This window comes from Globicephala melas, chromosome 1, assembly GCF_963455315.2.
Source record: "Globicephala melas chromosome 1, mGloMel1.2, whole genome shotgun sequence".
NCBI lineage: Eukaryota > Metazoa > Chordata > Mammalia > Artiodactyla > Delphinidae > Globicephala > Globicephala melas.
The window spans coordinates 186,091,369-186,104,488 of NC_083314.1; the positions used below are offsets into that span (position 1 = coordinate 186,091,369).

General features: G+C 60.0%; 1 protein-coding gene across 1 annotated transcript in view; it reads right to left on the reverse strand.

Annotated features, from left to right (window-relative positions):
* The window catches only part of PRDM16 (PR/SET domain 16), a 322,309-nt gene that overhangs the window by 164,369 nt on the left and 144,820 nt on the right, over positions 1–13,120 (reverse strand). Inside the window, exon 3 of the mRNA XM_060284012.1 lies at positions 1,482–1,532. Coding sequence (XP_060139995.1) covers positions 1,482–1,532 — 51 coding nt within the window. The remainder of the gene's footprint in view (positions 1–1,481; positions 1,533–13,120) is intronic.

Sequence of the window (13,120 nt, forward strand, 5' to 3'; positions counted from 1 at the left end):
GAAGGGGGAAGGGTTGCTGATGCGCTTCAAGGAAGAGAGGCCTCAGGCCCCCAGGCAGCGGGACAGGGAGAGGACACCTTGTCCCAGCTCTGCTCAGACAAAAGGGTCCCCCCGGGGCCAGACACAGACCACGGCTATGGAGACAAACGAGGCCAGAAGGTCACCGCTGCCAGAGGTCACCCCTTCCCGAGGTCACCACAGGGTCAGACAACGTCCCCCATTGCACAGTTTTCTCCAAAATCAACGTCTCCGGGGTTGACCCTGGTGAGAAGGGCAGGCCCCCATCCCTCACAGATCGGCCCCCCAGACGGCGGCTCCCCCGAGGCCTCGGCTCTAACCAGCCAGCCAGACACAGGGAGAAAGTTACAAAGTTTGGCAGAACCAGCAAATTGCTTTCTTTTCACTTCCAGACCCAAAAAGGAATTTTCATGGTGACGGGAATGCACGCTCAAGCGGTGGCGTTGGACCCTCCCAGAAGAGGGGACAGCACCCCGTGAGCACAGCTCCGTGATTCTGACATTAAGAAAACAGCCCTTGATAGGAGCTGGGTAGCCCCTGGCTGACTCATCGCCCCAGCCGCCCATGCTGTGCTTCCTGACGTGGTCGGGGTACCAGGAGGAGTTGGACTCTCTGCTTTGTCTGGGTGGTACTTTGAAGCCAAGACGCCAGGAGAGAGAAGGCTACAGTAATCCTACTGGAAAACTCAAATACCGCATCAGCTACTGTGTGTGTGCGTTGGTGTGTGTTGGTGTGTGTGCATTTGGGTGTATGTGTGTGCACGTGTGTCTCTGTGTGTAATGCATGTGCGTGTGTATGGATGGCCCGAATTCTATGGACGTTGAACTCCACCCGACGAACGGCGTCTGGGTTTTGGGGGTGATTTCTGCATCCCATCCCTCTGCCGTCTGCCGTCTGTGCAGCCTGCACAGGCAGGAACGTGCCTGCCGGTGGACGTCTGCTTTCCTCTGGGGGCGTGTGTATTTTTCTGGGCCCAGTTCACTCTCTGAACCTTTTGGAACTAAGGTTTGTCAACCGGCTGTTACCCATCACCAGGGGACGATGCGCACGTTGGCGCTTTCCTTCGCTTGGCGGTTTGCTTATTCAATGCCGTGCCCGAGCCCTCTTTGGAGGCTGAGGACTGCAAGCGGCTTTGCTGAATCTGCCGCCGATTGTGTGTTCTTTCTCTCTCTATTCTTTTCACGTGAGTATCCAGTGGAGACAGTTAAATAAACACAACCTGCATTTATTTAATTTCCACACGTCAGCCTGGCCTGAAGCATTCCCACAGGTTCGGGGCTTGCCTCGGTTCTCCGGAACTAGGATGGTTCCGTGAAGCGAGCCCCTACTGCAACACAGTGAGAACAAGCGCCCGTCCTAATCCCTCGGGAATCAGCGTTCTGCGCACACGCCGGACCGCAGATAACCTCGTACTCGGGTGGACACTGGGCGGGAGGGGAGAAGGCGCAGACCAGCTCTCCTACCTTTTGAATGCAGCCCTCCTGGGACGACACCTCTGCGTCCGTCAGCATTTGCTGCAAAACAATTTGGAAAGGGGTCGTTAGTTTCCAACAAAACGCGGTCCTCAAGCTACGGTGGGTTATACATCGCGCGAGCAGAGCAAGCGTGCTCTGAAATAACATGGGTAAGGCGGGTGGCTTCTTCAAGACAGGCAGGGGAACCGGGATCCTCTGTTCCAACCGTTTGTTGCACTGCGATTTGTTGGGGTGGAGCTGCCCTGTGGAGTTCAGCCTGGTCCCGTAGTGACTGGGTACAGACCCACACGGAGGGTCCTTACTGCCCGCCACACGTATGAGTAGGAATGGTCCAACGGGGGCACCGAGACGCCTGAAATGTGTAACAGGCTCCCTCCTTGTTTCCTGGGGTGAGCTCCTGCCCCAGCAGTGGGCGGTGGCAGCACCAGGGAGCCCTCCCCCCGCCCATGGGACACAGGCTTGGGACAGAGAGGAGAGAAAAGTGCCCGTCGTTCTGGGTCTTTCTTCCACTGGACAGCTTTGGCTCGGAACTCTCCTTGGCTCGGCCCTGAAGAGCATTTTGCCTGGCTGGCATCTCCTCCTAACCACCAAGTTCCACTCCAGAGGGGTGGCATTTCAGCGACGGGTCCCAGAGCGCTTTCTAAGCTAAGCAAACCGACAAATTAGCTGTATCATTGGGATTTTCCCTTCTGGATCGCAAGCACCCTGCACAGACACGTACATAAATTTGTAATGTCATTTCCATAAGAATAGAAAGCAAGATGGAAACGAATATTCGGAAAATAATAAGAGAAATGGGGTCAAATCCAGGGGTTTATTCCCCCTCCCCTTAAAATGACACTATTGCCTTTTCAAACGACAAGCGTGGAAGAGAGTGCCCGCTGGTGCCCACGCAGGCCAGGTCAGGGGATCGAGATGCTGCGTTCCAAAATGCTGGCGGATTTGCCCAGGCTCAGCTGTAATAACAATAAGTCATATTTTTAAATGTTGAGAATTCTAACCAATTGGGGATTTTATGTTTCTTTTAATAGATTCTGAAATTGTGGTTTGGAATGCAACTAGGAGTGAAAACAGAGAATGAGACAGAAGAGAAGGACACGGAGACACCGGAGAGGTCTCCCCAGGAGAGCCAGCTAGACACCAGGTCACTAGTTGCTCTGTCCCCGCTGGCCCGGGCTGGACAGGCCCGGGGGAGACCTGGGGGCTGAGCTCTGCCAGCAGACGGGCTTGTGTAGCTCCCCTCTTGTCTGTCTGCTTTTCACTCCCAAAGCCTGAGCCTAGAGGGCTGGCTGGAGGCTCGGTCGACGCCGGGACAGGAGGAGAGAGAGGCTGACTGCTTGGATCCCAGGAAAGCCTTGGTGTCCAGGAAGGGACCGCGCTCCCCGGGGAGGGAGATGGCCCACTCTCCGGCCGCAGGCTGCCCGGGCCTGCGCCTGGACCGGAGGCCTTTGCCAGCATCACGCAGAACTGGGGTCTGAGCGCTGGCCCCGAGTCCTGTGGTCACTAACAGGCCCCTTATGAAGGGGCGGCTTGAACCAGAGGGAGAACAAAATGTGCATTAATTTTTCTAAGCCGCGCGGCCTCCAGGGACAGAACCACGGGAGGGGCGCACCGTCCGAATGACTCCCCGTCCTGGGCCCCGTCCCCTCATGGAGGACAAAGGAGGCCCCTACCCAACGCCCGCCGTCGAGGAACTGGAGCCTCACGACCCAGCGCTGCCACTTCTCATCACCCTGCTGCTGCGACTCTTCCCAGAGAAGGGGCCTCAGGGACCCTCCCGAGTGTCACGAAGCCCGGCAAGGGTGCTGACCGCCAGGCGACGGTCCTGAGGAAGGTGACAAGCTGGCCTTCTCAGCCGGGCCCAGCTCATCACGTGCCCATGCGGGCCGTGCACTTGGTTACGGGCCAGGCTCGCCGTTGATTTGGGGGCACCTGGAGAAGCCACCCTTGGGAGACCTGTACCTGCCCGTGGCCTGCAGGCCTGTGCTGGCGGCAAAGCTCTGGTTAGGGGTAGAGAGGCAGACGTTCAAACCGCACCTTCCTTGAAGGTCAAGACGCCAGCACAACACACCAAGCACAGCCTAGAACCGGGCGGGGGCGGGTGGGACCAGGCAGACGAAGGTCTCTCCAGTGCCCCTCGGAGCCTGCCCCTCGGCTCCCCCTGGACAGGCCTGGGGTGTGGGCAGTTGAGCTGCAGGACCACAGGTGAGCAGAACGGAGCCCCACCCAATCCAGTGATGCAGAGAGAGCTGGGGCCCTTGAGCCCAACCTGGCCGACGCCCCCATCCGGAGGAAGCCTAACCCTCTGCCGGCGACTCCAAAGAAAGAAGAGTCCTCCTGACGGGGAGTGGGTTCCGGCAGCTTCTCCACGCCCGCCCTGAGGTAACGGCCCTCCTTGGTAGGTGTGCCCGCCGTAACCTCTGCTCTTTGCCCACTGCCGACCTCGGGCGCAAACCCACCCCATGCGCCCCTCCTGGAGCCTCTGCTCCAGCCTTCTCCCCGCCAAGGCCGCCACTTTGCTGAAAAACCTCTTTATTTTGCTCGTTGGGCCCTCGGCACACGCGCCGCTGGCCGGCCGGCTGCTGGCAGCGGCGGTCTCTGCTCTCAAGCCCGTCTCCGCACCGGCAGAAGTATTAGGTGTGTTTTGATTCGGCAGTTTAGCCAGAAAAGTGAGGTTTGACCTGGAGCATTTGCTTCTCTCGTGGGTCTCGGTGCCAGGATGGAGCTAAGTGGGGTTGCTCAAAGCATCTTTTTTGACTCTTAAAATAAATAGCCTCTGTTCTGCAAAAAGCCAGCCCAGAGGAGACACACACACAGACGTCCGTACGCTCACAGCTCCGGAGTTCTGGCGCGTCCCCCGAGGGGGCCAGGCTCTCTGCTTGGTGTCACAAACGGATCCCAGAAGGCTCTCTCCCTTCAAAACAGTCTGTTATTAAAGGATCTGAAAACATACCTACAGGAGGAAACCCAGACAGAGCCCCGACCTCGCGGCTTCCAAAACCAGAGAGAAGTGAATGAATTCCCCACCCCCTGCCCAAGTCTGGCCTGTGGTCCAAGGGGTCACCAAAGGTTCTCATTTACCGACCTCTTCCTCTTGGCCTTGGAGCCCAGGCCTCTCTCTAACCTGCTCCTTTCTGTCCACTGCTGCAGTCGCCTTTTCCACCCAAAGAGGTAGGTGTGTCTGCGTCTAGAAGTGGCTACAAGCTGATTCCAAGACCCCTCCGCTCGAAGAAGCCTCCATGGGCCGGGCCAGGGCCGTCTGCGCTGGTCACTGCTCAGGGCTGTCCCAGAAGACAGGGCTGGGGTTAGGGTTTGATAGAGGACGCCCTCCCGTGCCGACCTGGCTCTGAGCCTCAGTCTGCTGCCCTCCGGGAAACTGGGGGACACAGCCTGAGCAGGCAGGTCAAGACGGAGGCTGGGCCGCCTCCCCAGCCCCGTGGTCAGCTGCTTTGGACTCTGCATCACCTGCCCTCTGAGGAGGGTTTCAGGCCCAACGAGGCAGCGCCCGCAAATGCCCGCAAATGCCCCCAACGCGCGCCCGCTCAGAGCTCATCGGATGCCCCTGTTGCGAGCTCATCTGAGCTCCTGCAAAGAACGCCCAAGGCCTCACGTGTGCATCCTCCCTTCCTAGGAAGACAGGCTTTTTAAGGAACAATTCTCATGCTAAGTTTTCTGACCAAATCAAAGTCCTACCATGACAGCCACTTTCCCTGGTAGAAATGCCGCAGTGACCGGTGATGGGCACAGTAGCAGCGTGGTGACAGGAGGACAGCGGGGGCGGCGGGTGCTGTCCGGGCCCCCAAAGGCGGATCCCCCGTCCTTCTCACGGCTGCCGCATCTGGGTGAGCGCTATCGTTATACCGGCTTTACAGGTAGGAGCTGGAGGCTCGGGAGCTGCAGCGACAGGGCAAAGATCAAAGAGCTGCTGGGTGCTGGAGGCTGCGTCCAAGCCCCGGCCTCCTGATTCTGGAGGAACGGGGGGCGGGGGGGCACTGGGTGGTGTGTCCGGTGGAAAGGAGCCACGCGCCGCCGACCCGTCCGACAGGGACTCACACCTGAACCCCGGCCAGACCATCCCCCCGCCAGGCCGGCCGTGTGGCCTGGGTGGGGTCCTGCTGGCAGCGCCCCCAGGAGCCGTCAGGGCGGTTAGGCACAGGCCAGCCCGCTCTGGCTCCCGAGCAAAGGCTCCAACGGTGTTGACACAAACTCTTGAGCTCTCAACTGGGAGTGGGTCACATTTATTTATTTTTTGCATTAAAAAAAAAAAAAACAACTCAGCTTAGCCGTGTTTGAGCTTCAGAAATGATTTTTTTGAAAGGCGCCTTGGACACTGTTTTTCACTTTTATGCCTAAACAGATACTTCTCAGTTCTTTCAAGTGAGATCTTACCCAATGAATGGAGACTCTCTCTTTACTCCTAAGAAAAATATTTACACAGTCAAGTATGGCACGAGAAAGGACCCAGGCTCCTTCGAGGGCCTGGCCGGAGCGCATCTAGGTCTCCGCATGCTGTTTACATTCCCAGCCCGGCATCTCCGCCCTCCCCTCCCCAAAGGCATTTCCCAAGCCTCCCGCTTGGGACCCTGAAGTCGGGGTACTGGGAGCGGCCCCTCCCCGGGGTGGGACAGGAGAAACCAGCCCTGCTTGAGTGACAGCCAAGTCCCACCTTCCCTACTTTTCCTGTTGGCCAACAAAAAACCTGGGCCCCCTGCGAGGGCTTTATCTAGACTCACCCCAGTTCTCCCAGATCCCCCCAGACCTCCACCCCGGAGCGGGGGCCTCTAAGTCTCTTAGCCTCTGTGCAGTGCTTCGGGGCCTTATTAGCATAAGCTAACGAGGGGCGGACGGCTTCTCCTGGCCTACGCTTCCCTGCATGGCCCCAGCGCTCTGGGCATGGCTTGCCCTCTGTCAGATGTGCTGAGAACACTCTGTTTGCTGGCAGCCCCTGGCCGTGGGCACGCGCCCCTCTGCTGGACACCCTGCCCTGCCCGGGGCTGTCGGGTGCCCATACCTCCCCTCCTGCAGGACAGACGACTGAGTGAGTGAACGAATCACTCCCTCTGAGTCCCCCAGGTTTATGGTCCAGTCTGGCCTAGGTCCCCTTCACAGCCTCCTTCCAGAAGCACCCACTGGGCGCCTTTGGTCTGCCCTGCCCCATGGAAGGTGCCTTGGAGACATTTAAAGAAATATTGAAACCGCGTTGATTCCAGTGTCAGCTATATTGGGGAAGAGGCAACGGCTGAAGCCCACCCGCTTCTCCAACAATACCAACGCGAACAGGGAGTCCCCTCAGAAGTTAGGGGTAGAGGTGGGCAGATAAGCTGGCCCAGAGGGCGGAAGGGACCGCCAGGTTCAGAGAGGCCCCGAGGGCCCCGCTGCCTTGGGCATCCTCAGGTGTCAGGCGGGGTTTCAATTTACCTCTGAGGGTGAGTATGGATGCTGGTGCTGGCCAGGCAGATGGCTGGGGGCCGGGGGCGGGGGGAGCAGGGGAGGAAGGAGAGTCTGCAGGATACGGACAGGGACGGGTGGCCTCGTGTAAGCCCTGGATGCTAAGTGGTGGCAGTCCTCGGGTCTTCCCTGCTCACCCGCCTGTTGACACGCCACGGTGGGCTCTGGGGGTGGGGGGAGGCCCAGAGCTCAGGCCGCAGGGCCCCGGTTCCCCACCATCAGCTGGGGCACCTGTCAGAGGCCGCCCGAAGGGACACAGCGAGATAGCAAGGAACAGAGGGCCGGCCGGGCCGGGCGCCGGGTGGGCTCACATTAGGCATTAGAACTGAGAACAAGCCTCTGAGGGAGAGCTGCCGTCACCCTCTTCACAGATGAGAAAGGGGATCAGAGAGGTAGAGTAACCTTCCCACATGTGCACAGCTGGCGAGGGTGGACACAGGCGTCCACCCGCAGGGATGGAGAGTACGGGGCCCGTGGGGCAGGGGCACCGAAACAGGGCAGGGCTGTGCAGCCCCTTTGCCAAGGAAAGACTGAAGGCAGCCCAGGTGTGGACCTGCCTGGTCTCTGACCCCTGATCACCCAGGCATCTGACAGAGCAGGGTTCCCGCTGCAACCATCTTGCCAATAAAGAATCCAAAGAAATAAGGGCAGCGCCACCAGCCCCAGGCTCCCCAGCTTCCTTCCAACCCACCGGCCACCTTGTAACAGCCCAGTACCTGAGCCGAACTCACCACGAACACTCCCCCAGCAGACGGCAAGTCCCTGGTCTTTCACTCGGAATCACAGGCCCCTCAGAGCCGTCTGGATGGGGGTCCCACCTGTCACTCCCGCCAGCTCCTGGCCTGGGCAGCAGCCCACCCAGGCCCCCAGGGCAGTGACACATGGCCCCCTTGGCCTGCCACCACTGTGACCTTGCCTTGTCCCCTGTGTCTGATGCCATGGGGACATGGGCGCACTTGGGGCAGGGCTCGGGCTGACCACCTTCCCTGGGGGCGGCAGTTGTTCTGGGGGGGTCGTTTGCAAGGACCCCTGCTCCCCCAGGACTGCCCCCCAGAGCTATCCCTTTCAAGAGAGAAGAGAGTGCAGGTCACGCCCAGCTCAGGCCACCCAACCTCTGGCCGAGCCGTTCCAACAAGGCTCTGAATTCTCCCCCAGACCAAGTACAGGTTCCTCACACATTGGGCAGGTCGGGCCTCAGAGCCCGACCCCACAGACACCGCTCAGCCCTTGCTGTCACCATTTTGTGAATGGGGTGGCCTGGGTCCAACCCTGACCTGGCCTAGGAGCCCCTGCCCTCTTGTCCTGGCTCCAGCAGGAGCTCGTTCCCAGAGCTCCTACCTGGGGGCTCGGGTCCAGCTGGGCTCTGGACACAGAGAACAGTCTGGGGGGACGGGTCATGAGGGGGTTCAGGTCGGGGCGCCGACTAGGCAGGCGCTGGCAGGAGGAGGCCGCTGGGTCCACGCTTGTGTCAGCCGCCGTGGCACGGGCTCTGCCAGGCAGTGAGCTGAGGCCTGAGCCCAGGTCGGCCTCCGCAGGCCCTCGTCCTGAGGAGGTGCGTGTTCCGTGTCCCACCTGGCCTCAGGGGACAGCTGCTTCCCCCTGCTTCCGGGAGATTGATGTCCCCAGAGGAAGTGCACGTAAATCCTAAGAGCTGGGTGACGTGTGGCACATCCAATCAATGGCTCGTGACAGCCATAACTTTCAGCCTTCGGGAACCACTGGTGCGTCCAGGGGCCTCGCGATAGCCGGCTCCAGGAGCTGGAAACGCACCCCTGGAAACCAGGAGAAGCAAACAGCTGTTTGTTCCTGGATCTGGTGCCAGAGCTTCCTCCTGAGGGTCTGGGTTCAAGAGGAGAAAGCCAAGAGCTGGAAGGAGCGTGTGGACTCGGGAGGCCTCAGACCCTGCGAGAGTCCCAGCTTTTCTAGAACGTTCTTTCACATTCCAAAAGCCCAGTGTCCCTGTGCGGCCGACCCTTCTGCGGCCCCAGAACGTTGGTCATCCATCGCGAGTGTCAGGCGCGTGCAGGACCGGCTTCCCGCGGCTTCCCTGCTGTGCTCAATCCCGTTCGCTTAAACCAACACCGGGCTCTGCCCATCGCAAACCAGAGGTGGCTCTGCCCACTCACGTCTGAAAATACGTCCTTCTGGGACCACTGCGGGCCATGCAGACTGGCTTCCGGACCTTCTGATAGCTGTGCTCCAGCCTCGCCCGGACACCTGGATGGCAGCCCATCTGGAGAAGCCGCCTCCGGGGCCCTGCAGCCCGGGGGACTTTGCACCTTGGCGTCTCCCAAGGGGCAAAATAAATCACAGGTCAATTATCGGTGCTACATGCACATTTGTCTTTTATTCTCAACCCTTTTTAGTTATAGAAATAACCTGCGTATTGACAGAATCATATTAATGCACTTCAACTTGACCCCGCTTATCGATAACCTGTTTGTTAGATGATCCTTAATCATAAGTGAAGAAAAAGGGGTCATGGATCTCCAGCGACGGCTGCTCGACAGACGCAAGTTTGAAAGTCCCGAGACCCAAGGCCGGGATGCGGGTGGGGCTGGGCTGATGCTGAAATGTGACAACCCTCTCCCACCCCGCCCCGCCCACCGTGAGTCCCCTGGGATTTGGGCTCTTCTTGGGCTGTGAATTCCCACCCCTCCTACTGGGGCATGGGGTCGCCTTTAATAACTTGAAGGTGGGCGGGTCAGAGGTGATCACCCCCCATTTCAGCACAGAGTTGAATTTCAAGTCCCGTAACAATGTCAGGCAGTGCTTTCCAGGGACGGAGAAGTGACAATGTGAAAAGGCAGCCACCAGTGGTCCCTGTGCCCATGGGGGCAATGACCTGGGGGACAGAAGGCCTTTCCCCATCAAATTCTGGCCTTGTCTAATCCTCACCCTTTAATTATTCCACGTATTCACTCTGCAAATATTTGAGGACCCTCTCACTTTGGGGATCGCAGACTTCCAAGCGCAAAGTACATTGTTTCGAATCCCGATTATAATATTGTAGCAATGACAGTAATAACGGCCCAACTGCCAGCCCTGCGGAAGGCACAATAGTCTCTAATAACCCCCATTTGCCAACTAAGCTCAGAGAGGTTGAGCTCCTCATCCGGCGTCACACAGCTGGGAAGAGGCCGAGCTGGGATTCCAACCAGGCCGCGCTCGAGCCGTTAGGTTGTGCAGCCTCCACAGATCTGGCTCCATCTGGGGAGCGGGTCGGGGGTGGGCGGTGGGGAGGAGGGAGGGAAGGATGAGAAAGGGAGCTGGGCTTTCTCTCCCACAAAGGATGTTTCCAATCTGGGGGGAGGAGCCAGCCCTGCCGAGCCCGAGTGCCTGGGCTTTGGTCACAGCTGCCGCGCTAACTCGAGACCACCGTGCATGGGGTCGGTAGGAGGTGGGGAGCCGCCCAGCAAGAGCTCACACTTTCCTAATGGGGCCCAATTACAGCAACAGCTGTGTGGAGGAATTCCGCACTGATCCGCTGTGGAAAATGGGCAGCCTTTGGAATCTTAGAGCATCCTTGCAACTGCCGTGCAGCCAGGAGCCCCCAGGGCCCGGGTCTGCTCTCTGGGGGGCAGGTTGAACCAGCAGAGCTGGGCCAGGCCACCCACTCCTATTCCGCCTCGAATTTCCAGGCAAAGCCCATGCCGTCCCCTGCCCCGCTTCTGCATTTCCAGCTCAGGGTCAGGCACGTTGGGGATGAAGGAACTTGGGAGGACTGCCCAGACTTGGGCGGGCCCGTGGCTCAGGCCGCCTGCCCTGGGCACGCCTGTCGGGGCTTCCCGGCCAACATGGGGCGTCCGCCGGACCCTCCTTCCTCAGGGGCCTTGGCAGGGTGGGAGGGGGCACGGGGCAGCACAGAGAGCCCCGGCCCAGAGCCGGCTCTCCCGCCCTCCATGCCCGTGTGCCCCGCTAACCAGCCTTGATTTGCTCACCTGAGAAAAGGGGGCACACGCGTCGGAGGCTGGCGCTGTCCACGGCACCCCCTCCTGGGGCGGGGGGAAGGGGAGTAGCCTCCAGTAAGGTGCTCAGAGACCACAGTGGGGAGGAGGAGGGCTACCTTGGCCTCTGGCAGCGTCGGCGGGGCAAATCCAGCCTGTGGCCTGTGTCCCTGTGGCCTGTGAGCTACGAGGGCCGTTACATGTTTAAAGAGTTGTGAAAATAAAGAATATGCAACAGGGATCGCTCGTGGCACAAAAAGCCTGCCATGTTTACTGTCTGGTTCTCCGCAGAAGCAGCATGTGGCCCCCCCGCCCAGGGCAGACACCATCACCAGAGGACGGAGGTGGGAGGTCTCGTGTCCTTGGAAATGCGGGCACGACGCTTCCCGAATCCTCGGTGAGCACGGAGGATGGGGTGAGCAGAGATGGCTCCCCTGTCCCAGGGCAGCTTTGCTCAGTGGCCAAGAGACGGGGCAGCCCGCAAGCCGGGTTCCCAGAACACCTGATCCGGCGAACAGCTGCCGCGCCCGCCCGGCCCCCGCCCAGAGCACATTCTCAGCTGCAGCCTCCTGCCGGGAAGAGATGGTGCGAAATTGGAAGCAGTTTGAAACCGCTCCGCTCCTTGTCCTTCTTTCCTTTCCTGTTTGTTCTCCAACAAGAAGCGCTCCAAGTTGTCATGAAGGAAATCTCCACTGGGATGTCCACCTCGAGCCCCTCAACATCCCGGTGGGACCCCTCAGGTGGGGAGACCCTTCCCAGGGGGCAGGTCTGGTGGCCGAGAGGCCCTGGTTCATTGAGGTTCCGGCCTGGGGCACTCGGAGCGTGAGGGTGGGGGACACATCTTCATGACACTGGGGGACCTGGGTGCCCTCGCCAGCGCCTTCTGGAGAGCCCCCTGCTCATCAGGAATGGGTCGCAGGTCGTCACGGAGGCTGTTCTGGCTCTCGAGACCTCAGCTAGGGAGCTTGGTGCCCGAAGCTGCCCTCTGCCAAGTTCCCTTTAGCACGACGCTGGAGGGACCCAAGGATGCGCCTGTGTCACCTCGGGCCACACTGACACCCCCAGAAGCGCAGAGCGTGACACACAGACACCGACAGCACCTGCTGACTGTCCCGACTTCCGCACGGAGTGTGATTTCACACCGCATCCCCTCTTTCTAACGAGTCGCCAGCGGGCGAGAGGTCACGTCAGGGCAGAGAGCACACGTCACTCCCCTCCGGCCCCTGCCCGAGGTCTGAGATCTGAGGTCTGGATCCCACGGCTCTCCTGAGAGCCGGCGTCCAGCAGGCAAAACCCTCAGGACACGTGCACACCCCTGCCGCCTTCCTTCCTCTTTGTAGCCCTGAAAGCAAAGCAAGAGCTTCTTCAATCCTTCTCTGGTTTTCCTGCAACCGCCAGACGTAAGCATGGGCAGCTGGAGCCTGGTCCACAGACCCTGGAGGAGCGGCGTGGGAACAGGCTCCCATCGGACCTGTAGCAGGAGGGGCTGCAGGCTCAGGCCACGTGGGGGGAGGTGGGGTGGCACTCTGGTGCTCGCTGCCATGCCTGTCACTTTAACATGACAAGGTCACCCTCTGCCTGTGGGACGGACTCAGGAAACCGACCCCCATCAGTGCCGGAGGTAGAGTGGGCACAGGGGCATGTGTGTCCCCAGGGCCGTCTGGACGGGGGTCGGGAGGGCGCCTGGGGGCCCCGCGGGCTGTGAGCCTCTCTGGTCCTGCCCCACAGCTCTGAGCTGGTCTGCAGGCCGTCGGCGCTGCCAGGGAAGACTGTCCACGCAGCCCGTGCCTGGGACAACATGGCCTCACGAAAGCACTGACCGCGTTCACAGAAATATTCTTGGGGCCAGACGGATTTTTAAAGCTCTATTCTTGGAGCTGGGAGATCTTGTTCGGCAGCACAATTGATTTGCTTTTTCCAAAGACTGAGAAGAGAGCTGAGGTCTGCCGGGCTGCAAACCACACGAGGTCTGTGCAAGTACTGCCCGTGGGGGCAGGGGGCGGGGCAGCGTGTCCCACACCTGGAGAGAGACAGGCAGAGATGGGGGACATAAAGTGTCAGAGGCAGAGAGAGACAGAAGGAGAGAGAGAGGTGGAGGGGACAGAGACCGAGAGAGATGGGGGGAGAGACACAGAGAGCACACGCAGCCCCTGGAGACCCGTCCCGGCAGGGGTCCAGGAGAACCGGGGTAAACTGAGCGGGGAGGGCACGGGGACAGAGACTGGGGTCCCA